Consider the following 23,937-nt stretch of genomic DNA (forward strand, 5'->3'; position numbering starts at 1 on the left):
CATTGTAACTTTACTGATGCAGCATCTTAGAGCAGTGAGAGACCAATGTCTAGTGTCTGTTGCACTATAACTGGCTACAAATATGCATGTTCTTTCAGAGTGCAACCCATCCACAGGCACCCACCCTGCATTTCCCAGTGTCTAGTGAAGGGCTGAGATGGAGGAAGAGAGACTCGGTTATTCCCCCTATCCGTGTTGTTGAAAATGACAGAGGACCTTACCCCATGAAAGTAGCTCAGGTAAGAGGAACTAAGCCTGAGAGTCTGACACTGAATTGTATTTTGCATATATGTTTCTGCAAAGAATGACATGTCAGCTTCCACTGCAGTCATTGAACTCCGTGGTGTGTTTTGTCCAGGTCTACTCTGATGAGAAGAAAATAAAGAAGATCTATCACACCATCACTGGTCCAGGAGTTGATGAGGGCCGTATTGGCCTTTTCACAATGGACAGAGATACTGGTAATCTGTATCTCACACAGTCACTGGACAGAGAGGAACAAGACAAGTACACGGTAAGCATCCCGTCTGATGTCAGTTTTATACAAACACTCTTTGTTCACATCTCAGGATTAAACATAAAGTCACCTGGACTTTGTTTAGAATCAGAGTTAAACATAAAAGAGCTTCATATTACTACACATTAATTTGTACTAATCAGCACACTCACAGATGTTTATTCAGAATGTTTAGGCAACTTTTCAGCATGTCTTTAAAGCTATACTTAATAATAATAATAATAATACACTGTATTTATACAGCGCTTTTACAGCTCTCAAAGATGCTTTACATTTAAAACCAAAGAAAAGAAGTACATACATGTAAGTGCAAAGAGATAAACAGAAGACAAGGACAATATAAAACAACAAGGTGCAAAAGCATAGTGCAAAACAAAGAAAAGGAGGGCACATGAGGAACAGAGAACGAAAAGCTAATGTTAAAGGTTAAAAGCGGATTTGAAAAGGTGGGTTTTGAGGAGTGATTTGAAGATTGTATCAAACATTCACCTGTTCGTAATTTGCTCTTTCAGGTAACAGTGGCTATGTTGACTTCAATTCATATAATACAAAAAAAAAATACATTTCCACACCTGAAAAGCAAATGTCCAAAGAAGCCTCACATCATGTTCCATTATGTCCCAAAAATATCAAATATCCAAACTATGGCTAAATGCGTATCTTGTGTCACAATGTTGTGCTCATCATACATGAGGCTCCTGTATGTGATTTCAGACTATTGTAATTCTCATTTTCTTGCATGACTCAGTCATGTTTAAATTTCCCTGTTTTTCTTGATCATTAAGATGCCAGGATTATTACTGTTATATTACATAAAATTATCTGACTCTCAGAAACACATACAAAACTAAACTTGATTAACTTCAAAGCCTTTCATTTTAAGTAAAAACAAACCATCAGTTGGTGACAGGGTGATACTGTACCCACACCTTCCACGTCAGTAACCTATCATTATGTATGGTCCATGCCCAACTCTGCAAAGAGACCTGTTATTTAGTCATTGTCAGGAAATAGAATGTCCACTATTTTCTAAACTGATGGGAGATTGTATAGACCTGTAGGATCACAATGCCCAGTGCAGTCTGTAGTTTCACTATGGCATAGTTTTCTTCTTTAGGAAGAACAAATAGACAGATAAATCAGTGATTTGGTGTAAAACCAGTGGCAGGATTGTGTATTATTTCACCCATGTGAGTGCTAGTGATGTGACATGAAAGCACCTGCATGGATTATTCTTGCATGTGTTATAATAAAAATGTGTTTGTTGCATGCAGTTTCAGGCACATGCTACGTATCAGGACAGTTCAGAAATTGCTGAGGAGCCTGTGGATATTGTAGTGATAGTAGTTGACCAGAATGACAACAAACCTGCTTTCACTCAAGACACCTTCCAAGGAGAAGTTGCTGAGGCCTCACCAATAGGTACTGTCAGTAGATGTCATTTTAACCTGAAAAAGATGTTTGTTAGCGTTCAACAGTATGTTTCACTTTCACAGGACAAAAGAGCAGATAGAACTTCTACTGTTTGACCTAAAACTTTTATATAGAGAAAACAGAAATCCAGGACTTGCTCCAACACAGTGGGGAGGGGGAAGGAATGAATACTGGTTAAGTGGGACAGTTAAGCATCATCATTTTTATCTTGTGTTGGTATATATTTCCAATCCCAAAAATCAACTCCGAGCTCATCATAAGCAAGTAAGTGATTAAAAAAATATAGGTTCTGTGGCTATGACATCATGTCCGGGGGTGTGCCACACCATATTCAACACCCTTGCAGCGAACCACAATGGAAAGCAAAATGACATAGTGTTCTGGAGTGAATAATATTATGGTTATAAACATTTTTAAAAGAATGCCAGAATTTTAAAAATTCACATCCCTTTTATCTTTGTTTTAATGGGGTTTTCGACACTGTCCCAGTCAATAGCATACTGTTAAATGGGCAATTCAATCAGCCTAATATTTGTATATATATATTTTTTTATTATTTTGTGACTGCATGCTTAAGGACCTCTCATGGTTGTGTAATTCACAGTTGTTGAAAAACCTGTTTGATTTATAGTTTTATAGTGTCATTGACTGCTGACTCGACACTCTTCTTAACAGGCCGGTAAGAGCCGCAAGTTATCAACGAACAAAAGCAAAAGCATGAAACAAAAAGCAACTCCAGCAATTGTCTCAGCTGTTGCAGGCCACATTTTGGCCTTTGTCGTGGCTCACACTGACATCCATAGAAAAGTGTGGTCTCATTTTGAACTGGAGCATCTTCAGATTGATCTCATACCTCATATGCTATGAGCCACTAAAGTTAGGCATGATGCAAGATGAATAAATGCTTGTTTTTTGATGCCATCTTGACTGTAAGAGACCTGGAAAGGACAATTCCACCAGACGCAGCTGCGCTGCCTTCAGCTGCAACCCACTTTCCATTCATCCGTTCTTTATACTGTGTCATACCACAATAGGATCATTTCAGTGCCACAACACACCACTATACACCACAATCAACAGTCGTATTTTAAGGTTGGAAAGAAAAATAGCCTACTATTAGCCCTGTATGGCCCAGCTTTATTTTGTAAATCACCTCTTTAATGATGAAGTGCTCTGAATACTTTGACAAAGCTCTGTACTTAGTTTTCACTTCTGACTTCTCTCTCTCCAGGTTTTGAGGTGATTCAGGTTGTGGCCACAGATCTTGACCAGCCAGATACTGACAACTCAGATATCCGCTACAGTATTAGAAGCCAGGAGCCAACATTGCCTAGTGACTCCCTGTTTGTCATCAACCCAGTCACTGGAGTCATCAGAGTTAATGCTAGTGGGCTAGACAGAGAGGTGAGGTTTCTAAAACATATTTCATCTGTCTTAGTGTGCTTTCCTACCCAACTATTGAAATAATCTTTATTTCAAACAAGCAACCTCTGGAGGCAAGCAACAAGTGCATCAACACCAACCGAGAAGCTGATTTGTTTATTGTGTGAACCCAAAGTGACCTGTATAGGAAAACTGTAATTGTAGATATGTAACATAAGTATGAAACTACTGATCAGGCTCTCACACATTTGATTAGGGAGCTGTCATGGAAGAGTTTATATAGCCATCTGCTATTGGCTGATCATGACAGGTAGGGTTGGAAAGATTAAATGAAACATATCTGGAAATCAATACATAAGTGACAAATTGAAATACATTGATGCAAAACCACAGGTTTGGGAAATTGGTTAGCATAGGCAGAAAACAAAACATCCCATAGAGACAGAGCGCAGCGTGTCGTACCACACCAACTACAGGGGAAAACAGTTAGTGCCACAGCGGACTGAAACACTAAAAAAAGGCCTGTAGCTAGCTAAAAACATTGGAATTCAGCTGTCAAATGATTGTTGTAACACCCTGTGTCTACCAGAGAGAAAAAGTCTCAAAGTCAATATTGTCGGTCTACCTCAGTAGTGGGGATATGATCCCACTGAATGGCCAGAAGTGAAATATTGTGATATTGACACCTATTTGATAGAATAACCAGGTAAGGTCATCATTTAATCTTTAATATCAAAACCAGGCTTTGCATAGCTTAGTTAGCTTCAGCTTACAGTTTGGATTGTTAATCAAGCAAAATGTTTGTTGCATATAGATTGACATCCCACAGGGTAAGTTACAATACCACTCTTAGCTGGAGCCAATATTTAGAACGACAGAAGGAATCATCATGTGACATTACACCAGCCGGGGCTAATGGGGATGTCATTAGTTTTTCAGCTATTTAAAGTTTCTGAATGGATTGACTGAGTCTGTTAATGACAACAAAAAGTCTTCCAGTTGATGAGTTAAACTCATTGTGTGTCTCTTCTAACAGAAATACCCAAATTACACTCTAGTGGTACAAGCAGCAGACATGATGGGAGAAGGGTGGATTGGAGAAGCAAAAGTGATCCTTACTGTCACAGATAGGAACGACAATGCTCCGGCCTTCACTCAGCACTCTGTAAGTACAGTGTAATTGTGACTGGAAAATTACTTACTTAACACCTCCCCAGTGAAGCAGTTCTCCAATCATAGCTTCGCATCCATAACTAGGCACAGCAGATGTGTCCAGCTTCAGAGTAGTGTTCATGGGGCTGTAGAAGGAACAATAGTCAGTGTTTTTTTAAGTAATGGCTTTAAAGGTGACAATGTATGAACCGCCAATTCATCCAACTTTTTGGCAATAACAGCTTTGCATAATCATTTTTTGGTAATGTAGTAGGTTGTATGCAATAAAGACTACTCTTGCATTATCTTTACATCTTTAACAATACATTTCACATGTGATGACAAATCTTACACTAAGAGATCTGTTTGATATGGGGAGGTGAGTTTTAAGCACATGTTGGCCTAACTTAAGCCTGATATAGACTGTGCCCCCAGACAGCCCAAAATTGCTGAGCAATAGATGAGCAACATGAGCAACATGACCAACAATTGCAGATGAGCAACATGAAAAAACGTGGTAATATCTTTGGTCATGGCTCTAAAACGGTGGTCCTACATCGCACAGTGAGAGGTTCATGGTTGCTGTCACGGTCTTAAATTCTGACAGTGTCATAAATTTGAGATGACCATCTCACAGTGTGACTGCTGTGATAACCTATGTCTACTAACCAACCAAAGAAATGCAGCATGAAATAACACTAACGTTAAACGCTGGTGATTGCTAAAGGCTAGTAGATACTAATAAATACAAACTTCAAACTTCCAAAATCGGCATGCCAAGTTAGCCTCTTTTCCCCAGCCACGACCATGTCCACATTCTCCTCCTCTTCTTCTTCAGACCTTTTTTTTAAACACACATAAATGCCACTATAGCAAGGGCTCGATTCATGTTTGTTTTCATTTTTCTCTTACCACTTCAGCGGAGTGAATGGATGGCGCACGTTTTGTTCTTGTGTATTGACGTCAATGGCCTACGTCGTAGTCAGTAGGCATTGTCATCGTACAGTCTCCATACATCAGACTTGATGTCCTGCCCAAGTTTATTAGATCCATGTCCCACAGTGTATCTTGCACTAAACTTATAAGATTGTAAAAATCTCACAGTCTGTGGGAGACTTTAAGTGAAAAACATCAAACAGAAAATCCCATAGCTGTGCAGGGAAGTAATGAACTCAACTGCTTGATGATGCAGGGTGGCTGGGCTTAGCCTTAGACATAGGCTGAGGAGCTTGGACATCCGGAGGGAGCTCGGAGTGAAGCCGCTGCTCCTTCACGTCGAAAGGGGTTAGTTGAGGTGGTTTGGGCATCTGATCAGGATGCCTCCTAGGTGCCTCCCGCTGGAGGTATTCCGGGATGTCCCACTGGTAGGAGGGCTCGGGGCAGACCCAGAGCATGCTGGAGGGATTACATATCTCATCTGGCCTGGGAACGCCTTGGGGTTCTGCAGGAGGAGCTGGAAAGCATTGCTGGGGAGAGGGATGTCTGAGGTGCTTTGCTCGGCCTGCTGTCCCTGCGACCCAGCCCCGGATAAGCGGATGGATGGATGGATGGATGGATGGATGGATGGATAGATAGATGGACATAACTTCTCAATGCCAGAAAGACAGAGGTGTATTGGATTGTCCCAGCTAAAGGCTGAAGGAATTGAGCCTGGGAGAAAAGGTAAGTCCAAATTGCTCCGAAGAACCATCCCGGCCTGAAGTCATCATGAAAGACGACATTGGACAGTGGTGCATTGTGAACTATGATGATGAACCCTACCCAAAAATCATCCTGGATGTTGAAGATGATGTGAAATGCATTTACAAGAATGGGACCAACAAGTTCTACTGGCCAAGTCCACGAGATGATATTAGTTGGAACAGAGATGACCAGATTGTGTGCCTTATGAGGGAGCCACAGCCTCTAAATAGGAGGTCCTTCCAGCTGGAGAATACAGTGTGGCATGTCTTAGGAAAACACCTGGGTTGCTGCTTTGTGAAACAGGCTGTGATGTATATCTCTGGACAGTACTTTTGCAGGGCGTGCCAAGGCACTTAAATTCTCCAGCAAAACCATGACTGAGCTGAAAACAGGGGATTACACAGAGGTTTAAATGGTAATGTTAATAATTAATGTTGTTATTAATGTTGTTAAATAATGATTAGAAATGTTTATGTTCATTATCAAATGTCAAATGTTCATGTGAATCTTAATTAAATTTCTTTTCTTTAATGAAATGTGTTGTTGCTCACTGGTGTAAGGTCCACTCTGTTATGGTCCTGTGTGTTTTTTAATGAAAATTAAATCAACAAATATTCAGCATATCTTAGTGGCTACTTGGATGCTATGAATTGGCAAAATGAAATCATTTAAATATGGGACCAATTCCATTGAAATTCCCTTTAACTTGGAAAGAAATGTGTTGAAATTAGATTGTGTCTTAAACTAGAGACTTTTTTCAAAGTAATGGTTGTTTGTGAGTACTTGTATAAAATATTTCAAGGATAAAGTAAGGGACATTTTAACTCTTAGAAAATATGAATATTATAATGCTATGTGTGCATTCAAAACACATTTTAAAAGGGATGGGAATGTCCTGTAATAAGGTGGACATTTGGTCTCTGTCACATGCAAGCTGGACAAATATGTTTTAGTTTAACAGGCCCTAATTTAGATAAAAATAATAATATCATGTAAAATTGTATATATTTTGATGGAATTAAACAAGGCTGAAATGGCAACGAATAGTAGGAATAACCCAACAGGCAAGACTGATCAGCTAGCCAGGGCTAATGTTAGCTTACCAGTGGAGACCAGAGGTTGAGCAATGGGGACTATGTTTCTACATGCTAACCTGGCTGGATGGCTGTCTGTTCTCAAAGCAAACAGAAAGTAAAATAAAATGCAAGACATACATCACAAAACATTCAAATTTTACCACTGAAAAGTGCTTTGACATGCAGCGCTAAACCTGGTCAAGTGCCTGGTTGACCTCTGCCATGCTGATCACATAAAGCGACATGTGAGGGTCAAGGACAGCAGAACTCCTGGCCAATGAACGAGCTGGGAGGCGGTTTTCAATGGAATGCATGAGGGTGCAGAGGCACTGACTTTCTGCTTTCCAAAACATTTTTAAAGGATTTGATTTTTTTTCAAGTAACATGATCAAATATGTATGCATTGCCATTGTAACTTTACTGATGCAGCATCTTAGAGCAGTGAGAGACCAATGTCTAGTGTCTGTTGCACTATAACTGGCTACAAATATGCATGTTCTTTCAGAGTGCAACCCATCCACAGGCACCCACCCTGCATTTCCCAGTGTCTAGTGAAGGGCTGAGATGGAGGAAGAGAGACTCGGTTATTCCCCCTATCCGTGTTGTTGAAAATGACAGAGGACCTTACCCCATGAAAGCTGCAACGCAGGTACCCACACAGTGACTCTCTCAAAGGGAAAGGAGCCATAATGGTACTTGTGGTGACTTTCAAAGCTCCACCAGATTATTTGTCTTACCATTGGTAATGATAAGTGGAATTTAACATGGACTTTGTTTTGTGCCTGTCTAGTCTTCCAAACACTCAAAGAGCTTTTTACACCTGCATTCACCCATTCACACAGACGTTCATACACGGTTGGCTGAGGCTACTATATGAGGTGCCACCTGCAACTCCTGAGCCACAGTCGCTCGCCTGGAGTCCAACATCAGCTGCTCGCTTGTTAGCCCTAACTACCAGCTCTACGATGATATCCATGCTTTTCAATCCTCTGTCCTCTGTTGCATTTTTCTTGACATGCTGAGAGGGAGGGTTCTAGTAGAATTGGGGTGTAGTTAGAATAGACTTTATCGTCATTGCACAAGAGTTAGTCTTTAAAGAATACTTCATCCCCAGAATGCCCCAAAGTGATCATTTCTATATCATCATCACATGTGATCCTGGATTATGAAGAACATTGTTTTTCTTGCATGGCTCCACAGTAAAGGAAGAAACCACAAACTGAGACATTTCTTGATGAATTGTAGTGATGGGGACTGTGTTTATACAACAGCAAAACTATATCAAAACATCCATTTGCAAACTCTCACACAACTCAAGCAGTATTATCCAAGTTTCATTTATCCTGTCGTATGCTCAGTATTTCCCAAAAACTTAATTTTTAAAACATTTCCACAGACAATCATGAGTAGCACACCTGGTCAAGTGCCTGGTTGACCTCTGCCATGCTGATCACATAAAGCGACATGTGAGGGTCAAGGACAGCAGAACTCCTGGCCAATGAACGAGCTGGGAGGCGGTTTTCAATGGAATGCATGAGGGTGCAGAGGCACTGACTTTCTGCTTTCCAAAACATTTTTAAAGGATTTGATTTTTTTTCAAGTAACATGATCAAATATGTATGCATTGCCATTGTAACTTTACTGATGCAGCATCTTAGAGCAGTGAGAGACCAATGTCTAGTGTCTGTTGCACTATAACTGGCTACAAATATGCATGTTCTTTCAGAGTGCAACCCATCCACAGGCACCCACCCTGCATTTCCCAGTGTCTAGTGAAGGGCTGAGATGGAGGAAGAGAGACTCGGTTATTCCCCCTATCCGTGTTGTTGAAAATGACAGAGGACCTTACCCCATGAAAGTAGCTCAGGTAAGAGGAACTAAGCCTGAGAGTCTGACACTGAATTGTATTTTGCATATATGTTTCTGCAAAGAATGACATGTCAGCTTCCACTGCAGTCATTGAACTCCGTGGTGTGTTTTGTCCAGGTCTACTCTGATGAGAAGAAAATAAAGAAGATCTATCACACCATCACTGGTCCAGGAGTTGATGAGGGCCGTATTGGCCTTTTCACAATGGACAGAGATACTGGTAATCTGTATCTCACACAGTCACTGGACAGAGAGGAACAAGACAAGTACACGGTAAGCATCCCGTCTGATGTCAGTTTTATACAAACACTCTTTGTTCACATCTCAGGATTAAACATAAAGTCACCTGGACTTTGTTTAGAATCAGAGTTAAACATAAAAGAGCTTCATATTACTACACATTAATTTGTACTAATCAGCACACTCACAGATGTTTATTCAGAATGTTTAGGCAACTTTTCAGCATGTCTTTAAAGCTATACTTAATAATAATAATAATAATACACTGTATTTATACAGCGCTTTTACAGCTCTCAAAGATGCTTTACATTTAAAACCAAAGAAAAGAAGTACATACATGTAAGTGCAAAGAGATAAACAGAAGACAAGGACAATATAAAACAACAAGGTGCAAAAGCATAGTGCAAAACAAAGAAAAGGAGGGCACATGAGGAACAGAGAACGAAAAGCTAATGTTAAAGGTTAAAAGCGGATTTGAAAAGGTGGGTTTTGAGGAGTGATTTGAAGATTGTATCAAACATTCACCTGTTCGTAATTTGCTCTTTCAGGTAACAGTGGCTATGTTGACTTCAATTCATATAATACAAAAAAAAAATACATTTCCACACCTGAAAAGCAAATGTCCAAAGAAGCCTCACATCATGTTCCATTATGTCCCAAAAATATCAAATATCCAAACTATGGCTAAATGCGTATCTTGTGTCACAATGTTGTGCTCATCATACATGAGGCTCCTGTATGTGATTTCAGACTATTGTAATTCTCATTTTCTTGCATGACTCAGTCATGTTTAAATTTCCCTGTTTTTCTTGATCATTAAGATGCCAGGATTATTACTGTTATATTACATAAAATTATCTGACTCTCAGAAACACATACAAAACTAAACTTGATTAACTTCAAAGCCTTTCATTTTAAGTAAAAACAAACCATCAGTTGGTGACAGGGTGATACTGTACCCACACCTTCCACGTCAGTAACCTATCATTATGTATGGTCCATGCCCAACTCTGCAAAGAGACCTGTTATTTAGTCATTGTCAGGAAATAGAATGTCCACTATTTTCTAAACTGATGGGAGATTGTATAGACCTGTAGGATCACAATGCCCAGTGCAGTCTGTAGTTTCACTATGGCATAGTTTTCTTCTTTAGGAAGAACAAATAGACAGATAAATCAGTGATTTGGTGTAAAACCAGTGGCAGGATTGTGTATTATTTCACCCATGTGAGTGCTAGTGATGTGACATGAAAGCACCTGCATGGATTATTCTTGCATGTGTTATAATAAAAATGTGTTTGTTGCATGCAGTTTCAGGCACATGCTACGTATCAGGACAGTTCAGAAATTGCTGAGGAGCCTGTGGATATTGTAGTGATAGTAGTTGACCAGAATGACAACAAACCTGCTTTCACTCAAGACACCTTCCAAGGAGAAGTTGCTGAGGCCTCACCAATAGGTACTGTCAGTAGATGTCATTTTAACCTGAAAAAGATGTTTGTTAGCGTTCAACAGTATGTTTCACTTTCACAGGACAAAAGAGCAGATAGAACTTCTACTGTTTGACCTAAAACTTTTATATAGAGAAAACAGAAATCCAGGACTTGCTCCAACACAGTGGGGAGGGGGAAGGAATGAATACTGGTTAAGTGGGACAGTTAAGCATCATCATTTTTATCTTGTGTTGGTATATATTTCCAATCCCAAAAATCAACTCCGAGCTCATCATAAGCAAGTAAGTGATTAAAAAAATATAGGTTCTGTGGCTATGACATCATGTCCGGGGGTGTGCCACACCATATTCAACACCCTTGCAGCGAACCACAATGGAAAGCAAAATGACATAGTGTTCTGGAGTGAATAATATTATGGTTATAAACATTTTTAAAAGAATGCCAGAATTTTAAAAATTCACATCCCTTTTATCTTTGTTTTAATGGGGTTTTCGACACTGTCCCAGTCAATAGCATACTGTTAAATGGGCAATTCAATCAGCCTAATATTTGTATATATATATTTTTTTATTATTTTGTGACTGCATGCTTAAGGACCTCTCATGGTTGTGTAATTCACAGTTGTTGAAAAACCTGTTTGATTTATAGTTTTATAGTGTCATTGACTGCTGACTCGACACTCTTCTTAACAGGCCGGTAAGAGCCGCAAGTTATCAACGAACAAAAGCAAAAGCATGAAACAAAAAGCAACTCCAGCAATTGTCTCAGCTGTTGCAGGCCACATTTTGGCCTTTGTCGTGGCTCACACTGACATCCATAGAAAAGTGTGGTCTCATTTTGAACTGGAGCATCTTCAGATTGATCTCATACCTCATATGCTATGAGCCACTAAAGTTAGGCATGATGCAAGATGAATAAATGCTTGTTTTTTGATGCCATCTTGACTGTAAGAGACCTGGAAAGGACAATTCCACCAGACGCAGCTGCGCTGCCTTCAGCTGCAACCCACTTTCCATTCATCCGTTCTTTATACTGTGTCATACCACAATAGGATCATTTCAGTGCCACAACACACCACTATACACCACAATCAACAGTCGTATTTTAAGGTTGGAAAGAAAAATAGCCTACTATTAGCCCTGTATGGCCCAGCTTTATTTTGTAAATCACCTCTTTAATGATGAAGTGCTCTGAATACTTTGACAAAGCTCTGTACTTAGTTTTCACTTCTGACTTCTCTCTCTCCAGGTTTTGAGGTGATTCAGGTTGTGGCCACAGATCTTGACCAGCCAGATACTGACAACTCAGATATCCGCTACAGTATTAGAAGCCAGGAGCCAACATTGCCTAGTGACTCCCTGTTTGTCATCAACCCAGTCACTGGAGTCATCAGAGTTAATGCTAGTGGGCTAGACAGAGAGGTGAGGTTTCTAAAACATATTTCATCTGTCTTAGTGTGCTTTCCTACCCAACTATTGAAATAATCTTTATTTCAAACAAGCAACCTCTGGAGGCAAGCAACAAGTGCATCAACACCAACCGAGAAGCTGATTTGTTTATTGTGTGAACCCAAAGTGACCTGTATAGGAAAACTGTAATTGTAGATATGTAACATAAGTATGAAACTACTGATCAGGCTCTCACACATTTGATTAGGGAGCTGTCATGGAAGAGTTTATATAGCCATCTGCTATTGGCTGATCATGACAGGTAGGGTTGGAAAGATTAAATGAAACATATCTGGAAATCAATACATAAGTGACAAACTGAAATACACTGATGCAAAACCACAGGTTTGGGAAATTGGTTAGCATAGGCAGAAAACAAAACATCCCATAGAGACAGAGCGCAGCGTGTCGTACCACACCAACTACAGGGGAAAACAGTTAGTGCCACAGCGGACTGAAACACTAAAAAAAGGCCTGTAGCTAGCTAAAAACATTGGAATTCAGCTGTCAAATGATTGTTGTAACACCCTGTGTCTACCAGAGAGAAAAAGTCTCAAAGTCAATATTGTCGGTCTACCTCAGTAGTGGGGATATGATCCCACTGAATGGCCAGAAGTGAAATATTGTGATATTGACACCTATTTGATAGAATAACCAGGTAAGGTCATCATTTAATCTTTAATATCAAAACCAGGCTTTGCATAGCTTAGTTAGCTTCAGCTTACAGTTTGGATTGTTAATCAAGCAAAATGTTTGTTGCATATAGATTGACATCCCACAGGGTAAGTTACAATACCACTCTTAGCTGGAGCCAATATTTAGAACGACAGAAGGAATCATCATGTGACATTACACCAGCCGGGGCTAATGGGGATGTCATTAGTTTTTCAGCTATTTAAAGTTTCTGAATGGATTGACTGAGTCTGTTAATGACAACAAAAAGTCTTCCAGTTGATGAGTTAAACTCATTGTGTGTCTCTTCTAACAGAAATACCCAAATTACACTCTAGTGGTACAAGCAGCAGACATGATGGGAGAAGGGTGGATTGGAGAAGCAAAAGTGATCCTTACTGTCACAGATAGGAACGACAATGCTCCGGCCTTCACTCAGCACTCTGTAAGTACAGTGTAATTGTGACTGGAAAATTACTTACTTAACACCTCCCCAGTGAAGCAGTTCTCCAATCATAGCTTCGCATCCATAACTAGGCACAGCAGATGTGTCCAGCTTCAGAGTAGTGTTCATGGGGCTGTAGAAGGAACAATAGTCAGTGTTTTTTTAAGTAATGGCTTTAAAGGTGACAATGTATGAACCGCCAATTCATCCAACTTTTTGGCAATAACAGCTTTGCATAATCATTTTTTGGTAATGTAGTAGGTTGTATGCAATAAAGACTACTCTTGCATTATCTTTACATCTTTAACAATACATTTCACATGTGATGACAAATCTTACACTAAGAGATCTGTTTGATATGGGGAGGTGAGTTTTAAGCACATGTTGGCCTAACTTAAGCCTGATATAGACTGTGCCCCCAGACAGCCCAAAATTGCTGAGCAATAGATGAGCAACATGAGCAACATGACCAACAATTGCAGATGAGCAACATGAAAAAACGTGGTAATATCTTTGGTCATGGCTCTAAAACGGTGGTCCTACATCGCACAGTGAGAGGTTCATGGTTGCTGTCACGGTCTTAAATTCTGACAGTGTCATAAATTTGAGATGACCATCTCACAGTGTGACTGCTGTGATAACCTATGTCTACTAACCAACCAAAGAAATGCAGCATGAAATAACACTAACGTTAAACGCTGGTGATTGCTAAAGGCTAGTAGATACTAATAAATACAAACTTCAAACTTCCAAAATCGGCATGCCAAGTTAGCCTCTTTTCCCCAGCCACGACCATGTCCACATTCTCCTCCTCTTCTTCTTCAGACTTTTTTTTAAACACACATAAATGCCACTATAGCAAGGGCTCGATTCATGTTTGTTTTCATTTTTCTCTTACCACTTCAGCGGAGTGAATGGATGGCGCACGTTTTGTTCTTGTGTATTGACGTCAATGGCCTACGTCGTAGTCAGTAGGCATTGTCATCGTACAGTCTCCATACATCAGACTTGATGTCCTGCCCAAGTTTATTAGATCCATGTCCCACAGTGTATCTTGCACTAAACTTATAAGATTGTAAAAATCTCACAGTCTGTGGGAGACTTTAAGTGAAAAACATCAAACAGAAAATCCCATAGCTGTGCAGGGAAGTAATGAACTCAACTGCTTGATGATGCAGGGTGGCTGGGCTTAGCCTTAGACATAGGCTGAGGAGCTTGGACATCCGGAGGGAGCTCGGAGTGAAGCCGCTGCTCCTTCACGTCGAAAGGGGTTAGTTGAGGTGGTTTGGGCATCTGATCAGGATGCCTCCTAGGTGCCTCCCGCTGGAGGTATTCCGGGATGTCCCACTGGTAGGAGGGCTCGGGGCAGACCCAGAGCATGCTGGAGGGATTACATATCTCATCTGGCCTGGGAACGCCTTGGGGTTCTGCAGGAGGAGCTGGAAAGCATTGCTGGGGAGAGGGATGTCTGAGGTGCTTTGCTCGGCCTGCTGTCCCTGCGACCCAGCCCCGGATAAGCGGATGGATGGATGGATGGATGGATGGATGGATGGATAGATAGATGGACATAACTTCTCAATGCCAGAAAGACAGAGGTGTATTGGATTGTCCCAGCTAAAGGCTGAAGGAATTGAGCCTGGGAGAAAAGGTAAGTCCAAATTGCTCCGAAGAACCATCCCGGCCTGAAGTCATCATGAAAGACGACATTGGACAGTGGTGCATTGTGAACTATGATGATGAACCCTACCCAAAAATCATCCTGGATGTTGAAGATGATGTGAAATGCATTTACAAGAATGGGACCAACAAGTTCTACTGGCCAAGTCCACGAGATGATATTAGTTGGAACAGAGATGACCAGATTGTGTGCCTTATGAGGGAGCCACAGCCTCTAAATAGGAGGTCCTTCCAGCTGGAGAATACAGTGTGGCATGTCTTAGGAAAACACCTGGGTTGCTGCTTTGTGAAACAGGCTGTGATGTATATCTCTGGACAGTACTTTTGCAGGGCGTGCCAAGGCACTTAAATTCTCCAGCAAAACCATGACTGAGCTGAAAACAGGGGATTACACAGAGGTTTAAATGGTAATGTTAATAATTAATGTTGTTATTAATGTTGTTAAATAATGATTAGAAATGTTTATGTTCATTATCAAATGTCAAATGTTCATGTGAATCTTAATTAAATTTCTTTTCTTTAATGAAATGTGTTGTTGCTCACTGGTGTAAGGTCCACTCTGTTATGGTCCTGTGTGTTTTTTAATGAAAATTAAATCAACAAATATTCAGCATATCTTAGTGGCTACTTGGATGCTATGAATTGGCAAAATGAAATCATTTAAATATGGGACCAATTCCATTGAAATTCCCTTTAACTTGGAAAGAAATGTGTTGAAATTAGATTGTGTCTTAAACTAGAGACTTTTTTCAAAGTAATGGTTGTTTGTGAGTACTTGTATAAAATATTTCAAGGATAAAGTAAGGGACATTTTAACTCTTAGAAAATATGAATATTATAATGCTATGTGTGCATTCAAAACACATTTTAAAAGGGATGGGAATGTCCTGTAATAAGGTGGACATTTGGTCTCTGTCACATGCAAGCTGGACAAATATGTTTTAGTTTAACAGGCCCTAATTTAGATAAAAATAATAATATCATGTAAAATTGTATATATTTTGATGGAATTAAACAAGGCTGAAATGGCAACGAATAGTAGGAATAACCCAACAGGCAAGACTGATCAGCTAGCCAGGGCAAATGTTAGCTTACCAGTGGAGACCAGAGGTTGAGCAATGGGGACTATGTTTCTACATGCTAACCTGGCTGGATGGCTGTCTGTTCTCAAAGCAAACAGAAAGTAAAATAAAATGCAAGACATACATCACAAAACATTCAAATTTTACCACTGAAAAGTGCTTTGACATGCAGCGCTAAACCTGGTCAAGTGCCTGGTTGACCTCTGCCATGCTGATCACATAAAGCGACATGTGAGGGTCAAGGACAGCAGAACTCCTGGCCAATGAACGAGCTGGGAGGCGGTTTTCAATGGAATGCATGAGGGTGCAGAGGCACTGACTTTCTGCTTTCCAAAACATTTTTAAAGGATTTGATTTTTTTTCAAGTAACATGATCAAATATGTATGCATTGCCATTGTAACTTTACTGATGCAGCATCTTAGAGCAGTGAGAGACCAATGTCTAGTGTCTGTTGCACTATAACTGGCTACAAATATGCATGTTCTTTCAGAGTGCAACCCATCCACAGGCACCCACCCTGCATTTCCCAGTGTCTAGTGAAGGGCTGAGATGGAGGAAGAGAGACTCGGTTATTCCCCCTATCCGTGTTGTTGAAAATGACAGAGGACCTTACCCCATGAAAGCTGCAACGCAGGTACCCACACAGTGACTCTCTCAAAGGGAAAGGAGCCATAATGGTACTTGTGGTGACTTTCAAAGCTCCACCAGATTATCTGTCTTACCATTGGTAATGATAAGTGGAATTTAACATGGACTTTGTTTTGTGCCTGTCTAGTCTTCCAAACACTCAAAGAGCTTTTTACACCTGCATTCACCCATTCACACAGACGTTCATACACGGTTGGCTGAGGCTACTATATGAGGTGCCACCTGCAACTCCTGAGCCACAGTCGCTCGCCTGGAGTCCAACATCAGCTGCTCGCTTGTTAGCCCTAACTACCAGCTCTACGATGATATCCATGCTTTTCAATCCTCTGTCCTCTGTTGCATTTTTCTTGACATGCTGAGAGGGAGGGTTCTAGTAGAATTGGGGTGTAGTTAGAATAGACTTTATCGTCATTGCACAAGAGTTAGTCTTTAAAGAATACTTCATCCCCAGAATGCCCCAAAGTGATCATTTCTATATCATCATCACATGTGATCCTGGATTATGAAGAACATTGTTTTTCTTGCATGGCTCCACAGTAAAGGAAGAAACCACAAACTGAGACATTTCTTGATGAATTGTAGTGATGGGGACTGTGTTTATACAACAGCAAAACTATATCAAAACATCCATTTGCAAACTCTCACACAACTCAAGCAGTATTATCCAAGTTTCATTTATCCTGTCGTATGCTCAGTATTTCCCAAAAACTTAATTTTTAAAACATTTCCACAGACAATCATGAGTAGCACACCTGGTCAAGTGCCTGGTTGACCTCTGCCATGCTGATCACATAAAGCGACATGTGAGGGTCAAGGACAGCAGAACTCCTGGCCAATGAACGAGCTGGGAGGCGGTTTTCAATGGAATGCATGAGGGTGCAGAGGCACTGACTTTCTGCTTTCCAAAACATTTTTAAAGGATTTGATTTTTTTTCAAGTAACATGATCAAATATGTATGCATTGCCATTGTAACTTTACTGATGCAGCATCTTAGAGCAGTGAGAGACCAATGTCTAGTGTCTGTTGCACTATAACTGGCTACAAATATGCATGTTCTTTCAGAGTGCAACCCATCCACAGGCACCCACCCTGCATTTCCCAGTGTCTAGTGAAGGGCTGAGACGGAGGAAGAGAGACTCGGTTATTTCCACTATCCGTGTTGCTGAAAATGACAGAGGACCTTACCCCATGAAATTAGCTCAGGTAAGAGGAACTAAGCCTGAGAGTCTGACACTGAATTGTATTTTGCATATATGTTTCTGCAAAGAATGACATGTCAGCTTCCACTGCAGTCATTGAACTCCGTGGTGTGTTTTGTCCAGGTCTACTCTGATGAGAAGAAAATAAAGAAGATCTATCACACCATCACTGGTCCAGGAGTTGATGAGGGCCGTATTGGCCTTTTCACAATGGACAGAGATACTGGTAATCTATATCTCACACAGTCACTGGACAGAGAGGAACAAGACAAGTACACGGTAAGCATCCCGTCTGATGTCAGTTTTATACAAACACTCTTTGTTCACATCTCAGGATTAAACATAAAGTCACCTGGACTTTGTTTAGAATCAGAGTTAAACATAAAAGAGCTTCATATTACTACACATTAATTTGTACTAATCAGCACACTCACAGATGTTTATTCAGAGTGTTTAGGCAACTTTTCAGCATGTCTTTAAAGCTATACTTAATAATAATAATAATAATACATTGTATTTATACAGCGCTTTTACAGCTCTCAAAGATGCTTTACATTTAAAACCAAAGAAAAGAAGTACATACATGTAAGTGCAAAGAGATAAACAGAAGACAAGGACAATATAAAACAACAAGGTGCAAAAGCATAGTGCAAAACAAAGAAAAGGAGGGCACATGAGGAACAGAGAACGAAAAGCTAATGTTAAAGGTTAAAAGCGGATTTGAAAAGGTGGGTTTTGAGGAGTGATTTGAAGATTGTATCAAACATTCACCTGTTCGTAATTTGCTCTTTCAGGTAACAGTGGCTATGTTGACTTCAATTCATATAATACAAAAAAAATACATTTCCACACCTGAAAAGCAAATGTCCAAAGAAGCCTCACATCATGTTCCATTATGTCCCAAAAATATCAAATATCCAAACTATGGCTAAATGCGTATCTTGTGTCACAATGTTGTGCTCACCATACATGAGGCTCCTGTATGTGATTTCAGACTATTGCAATTCTCATTTTCTTGCATGACTCAGTCATGTTTAAATTTCCCTGTTTTTCTTGATCATTAAGATGCCAGGATTATTACTGTTATATTACATAAAATTATCTGACTCTCAGAAACACATACAAAACTAAACTTGATTAACTTCAAAGCCTTTCATTTTAAGTAAAAACAAACCATCAGTTGGTGACAGGGTGATACTGTACCCACACCTTCCACGTCAGTAACCTATCATTATGTATGGTCCATGCCCAACTCTGCAAAGAGACCTGTTATTTAGTCATTGTCAGGAAATAGAATGTCCACTATTTTCTAAACTGATGGGAGATTGTATAGACCTGTAGGATCACAATGCCCAGTGCAGTCTGTAGTTTCACTATGGCATAGTTTTCTTCTTTAGGAAGAACAAATAGACAGATAAATCAGTGATTTGGTGTAAAACCAGTGGCAGGATTGTGTATTATTTCACCCATGTGAGTGCTAGTGATGTGACATGAAAGCACCTGCATGGATTATTCTTGCATGTGTTATAATAAAAATGTGTTTGTTGCATGCAGTTTCAGGCACATGCTACGTATCAGGACAGTTCAGAAATTGCTGAGGAGCCTGTGGATATTGTAGTGATAGTAGTTGACCAGAATGACAACAAACCTGCTTTCACTCAAGACACCTTCCAAGGAGAAGTTGCTGAGGCCTCACCAATAGGTACTGTCAGTAGATGTCATTTTAACCTGAAAAAGATGTTTGTTAGCGTTCAACAGTATGTTTCACTTTCACAGGACAAAAGAGCAGATAGAACTTCTACTGTTTGACCTAAAACTTTTATATAGAGAAAACAGAAATCCAGGACTTGCTCCAACACAGTGGGGAGGGGGAAGGAATGAATACTGGTTAAGTGGGACAGTTAAGCATCATCATTTTTATCTTGTGTTGGTATATATTTCCAATACCAAAATTCAACTCCGAGCTCATCATAAGCAAGTAAGTGATTAAAAAAATATAGGTTCTGTGGCTATGACATCATGTCCGGGGGTGTGCCACACCATATTCAACACCCTTGCAGCGAACCACAATGGAAAGCAAAATGACATAGTGTTCTGGAGTGAATAATATTATGGTTATAAACATTTTTAAAAGAATGCCAGAATTTTAAAAATTCACATCCCTTTTATCTTTGTTTTAATGGGGTTTTCGACACTGTCCCAGTCAATAGCATACTGTTAAATGGGCAATTCTGTGTAGAGAACTGTAGTTTCAGATGGCACAATTGGTGCATGCATGTGTGCGTGCGTGCATACGCGTGCATGCATGCGTGCGTCCTACTAGACCAATCAGCCTAATATTTGTATATATATATTTTTTTATTATTTTGTGACTGCATGCTTAAGGACCTCTCATGGTTGTGTAATTCACAGTTGTTGAAAAACCTGTTTGATTTATAGTTTTATAGTGTCATTGACTGCTGACTCGACACTCTTCTTGACAGGCCGGTAAGAGCCGCAAGTTATCAACAAACAAAAGCAAAAGCATGAAACAAAAAGCAACTCCAGCAATTGTCTCAGCTGTTGCAGGCCACATTTTGGCCTTTGTCGTGGCTCACACTGACATCCATAGAAAAGTGTGGTCTCATTTTGAACTGGAGCATCTTCAGATTGATCTCATACCTCATATGCTATGAGCCACTAAAGTTAGGCATGATGCAAGATGAATAAATGCTTGTTTTTTGATGCCATCTTGACTGTAAGAGACCTGGAAAGGACAATTCCACCAGACGCAGCTGCGCTGCCTTCAGCTGCAACCCACTTTCCATTCATCCGTTCTTTATACTGTGTCATACCACAATAGGATCATTTCAGTGCCACAACACACCACTATACACCACAATCAACAGTCGTATTTTAAGGTTGGAAAGAAAAATAGCCTACTATTAGCCCTGTATGGCCCAGCTTTATTTTGTAAATCACCTCTTTAATGATGAAGTGCTCTGAATACTTTGACAAAGCTCTGTACTTAGTTTTCACTTCTGACTTCTCTCTCTCCAGGTTTTGAGGTGATTCAGGTTGTGGCCACAGATCTTGACCAGCCAGATACTGACAACTCAGATATCCGCTACAGTATTAGAAGCCAGGAGCCAACATTGCCTAGTGACTCCCTGTTTGTCATCAACCCAGTCACTGGAGTCATCAGAGTTAATGCTAGTGGGCTAGACAGAGAGGTGAGGTTTCTAAAACATATTTCATCTGTCTTAGTGTGCTTTCCTACCCAACTATTGAAATAATCTTTATTTCAAACAAGCAACCTCTGGAGGCAAGCAACAAGTGCATCAACACCAACCGAGAAGCTGATTTGTTTATTGTGTGAACCCAAAGTGACCTGTATAGGAAAACTGTAATTGTAGATATGTAACATAAGTATGAAACTACTGATCAGGCTCTCACACATTTGATTAGGGAGCTGTCATGGAAGAGTTTATATAGCCATCTGCTATTGGCTGATCATGACAGGTAGGGTTGGAAAGATTAAATGAAACATATCTGGAAATCAATACATAAGTGACAAATTGAAATACACTGATGCAAAACCACAGGTTTGGGAAATTGGTTAGCATAGGCAGAAAACAAAACATCCCATAGAGACAGAGCGCAGCGTGTCGTACCACACCAACTACAGGGGAAAACAGTTAGTGCCACAGCGGACTGAAACACTAAAAAAAGGCCTGTAGCTAGCTAAAAACATTGGAATTCAGCTGTCAAATGATTGTTGTAACACCCTGTGTCTACCAGAGAGAAAAAGTCTCAAAGTCAATATTGTCGGTCTACCTCAGTAGTGGGGATATGATCCCACTGAATGGCCAGAAGTGAAATATTGTGATATTGACACCTATTTGATAGAATAACCAGGTAAGGTCATCATTTAATCTTTAATATCAAAACCAGGCTTTGCATAGCTTAGTTAGCTTCAGCTTACAGTTTGGATTGTTAATCAAGCAAAATGTTTGTTGCATATAGATTGACATCCCACAGGGTAAGTTACAATACCACTCTTAGCTGGAGCCAATATTTAGAACGACAGAAGGAATCATCATGTGACATTACACCAGCCGGGGCTAATGGGGATGTCATTAGTTTTTCAGCTATTTAAAGTTTCTGAATGGATTGACTGAGTCTGTTAATGACAACAAAAAGTCTTCCAGTTGATGAGTTAAACTCATTGTGTGTCTCTTCTAACAGAAATACCCAAATTACACTCTAGTGGTACAAGCAGCAGACATGATGGGAGAAGGGTGGATTGGAGAAGCAAAAGTGATCCTTACTGTCACAGATAGGAACGACAATGCTCCGGCCTTCACTCAGCACTCTGTAAGTACAGTGTAATTGTGACTGGAAAATTACTTACTTAACACCTCCCCAGTGAAGCAGTTCTCCAATCATAGCTTCGCATCCATAACTAGGCACAGCAGATGCGTCCAGCTTCAGAGTAGTGTTCATGGGGCTGTAGAAGGAACAATAGTCAGTGTTTTTTTAAGTAATGGCTTTAAAGGTGACAATGTATGAACCGCCAATTCATCCAACTTTTTGGCAATAACAGCTTTGCATAATCATTTTTTGGTAATGTAGTAGGTTGTATGCAATAAAGACTACTCTTGCATTATCTTTACATCTTTAACAATACATTTCACATGTGATGACAAATCTTACACTAAGAGATCTGTTTGATATGGGGAGGTGAGTTTTAAGCACATGTTGGCCTAACTTAAGCCTGATATAGACTGTGCCCCCAGACAGCCCAAAATTGCTGAGCAATAGATGAGCAACATGAGCAACATGACCAACAATTGCAGATGAGCAACATGAAAAAACGTGGTAATATCTTTGGTCATGGCTCTAAAACGGTGGTCCTACATCGCACAGTGAGAGGTTCATGGTTGCTGTCACGGTCTTAAATTCTGACAGTGTCATAAATTTGAGATGACCATCTCACAGTGTGACTGCTGTGATAACCTATGTCTACTAACCAACCAAAGAAATGCAGCATGAAATAACACTAACGTTAAACGCTGGTGATTGCTAAAGGCTAGTAGATACTAATAAATACAAACTTCAAACTTCCAAAATCGGCATGCCAAGTTAGCCTCTTTTCCCCAGCCACGACCATGTCCACATTCTCCTCCTCTTCTTCTTCAGACTTTTTTTTAAACACACATAAATGCCACTATAGCAAGGGCTCGATTCATGTTTGTTTTCATTTTTCTCTTACCACTTCAGCGGAGTGAATGGATGGCGCACGTTTTGTTCTTGTGTATTGACGTCAATGGCCTACGTCGTAGTCAGTAGGCATTGTCATCGTACAGTCTCCATACATCAGACTTGATGTCCTGCCCAAGTTTATTAGATCCATGTCCCACAGTGTATCTTGCACTAAACTTATAAGATTGTAAAAATCTCACAGTCTGTGGGAGACTTTAAGTGAAAAACATCAAACAGAAAATCCCATAGCTGTGCAGGGAAGTAATGAACTCAACTGCTTGATGATGCAGGGTGGCTGGGCTTAGCCTTAGACATAGGCTGAGGAGCTTGGACATCCGGAGGGAGCTCGGAGTGAAGCCGCTGCTCCTTCACGTCGAAAGGGGTTAGTTGAGGTGGTTTGGGCATCTGATCAGGATGCCTCCTAGGTGCCTCCCGCTGGAGGTATTCCGGGATGTCCCACTGGTAGGAGGGCTCGGGGCAGACCCAGAGCATGCTGGAGGGATTACATATCTCATCTGGCCTGGGAACGCCTTGGGGTTCTGCAGGAGGAGCTGGAAAGCATTGCTGGGGAGAGGGATGTCTGAGGTGCTTTGCTCGGCCTGCTGTCCCTGCGACCCAGCCCCGGATAAGCGGATGGATGGATGGATGGATGGATGGATGGATGGATAGATAGATGGACATAACTTCTCAATGCCAGAAAGACAGAGGTGTAT

At 40.4% G+C, this 23,937-nt stretch overlaps 1 protein-coding gene across 1 annotated transcript in view; it reads left to right on the top strand.

The window, feature by feature from the left end:
* Positions 1–23,710, top strand: part of LOC117248092 (cadherin-1-like) — a 40,686-nt gene extending 16,976 nt beyond the window's left edge. The window contains exons 5-21 of the mRNA XM_078160936.1: positions 99–239; positions 359–514; positions 1,792–1,939; positions 3,183–3,355; positions 4,371–4,511; positions 7,751–7,894; positions 8,927–9,112; positions 9,232–9,387; positions 10,665–10,812; positions 12,056–12,228; positions 13,244–13,384; positions 16,623–16,766; positions 17,844–17,984; positions 18,104–18,259; positions 19,535–19,682; positions 21,020–21,192; positions 22,208–23,710. Coding sequence (XP_078017062.1) covers positions 99–239; positions 359–514; positions 1,792–1,939; positions 3,183–3,355; positions 4,371–4,511; positions 7,751–7,894; positions 8,927–9,112; positions 9,232–9,387; positions 10,665–10,812; positions 12,056–12,228; positions 13,244–13,384; positions 16,623–16,766; positions 17,844–17,984; positions 18,104–18,259; positions 19,535–19,682; positions 21,020–21,192; positions 22,208–22,351 — 2,613 coding nt within the window. The 3' untranslated portion in view covers positions 22,352–23,710. The remainder of the gene's footprint in view (positions 1–98; positions 240–358; positions 515–1,791; positions 1,940–3,182; positions 3,356–4,370; positions 4,512–7,750; positions 7,895–8,926; positions 9,113–9,231; positions 9,388–10,664; positions 10,813–12,055; positions 12,229–13,243; positions 13,385–16,622; positions 16,767–17,843; positions 17,985–18,103; positions 18,260–19,534; positions 19,683–21,019; positions 21,193–22,207) is intronic.
* Positions 23,711–23,937: the final 227 nt, after the last annotated feature.

This window comes from Epinephelus lanceolatus, chromosome 17 (genome assembly GCF_041903045.1).
Source record: "Epinephelus lanceolatus isolate andai-2023 chromosome 17, ASM4190304v1, whole genome shotgun sequence".
Taxonomy (NCBI): domain Eukaryota; kingdom Metazoa; phylum Chordata; class Actinopteri; order Perciformes; family Serranidae; genus Epinephelus; species Epinephelus lanceolatus.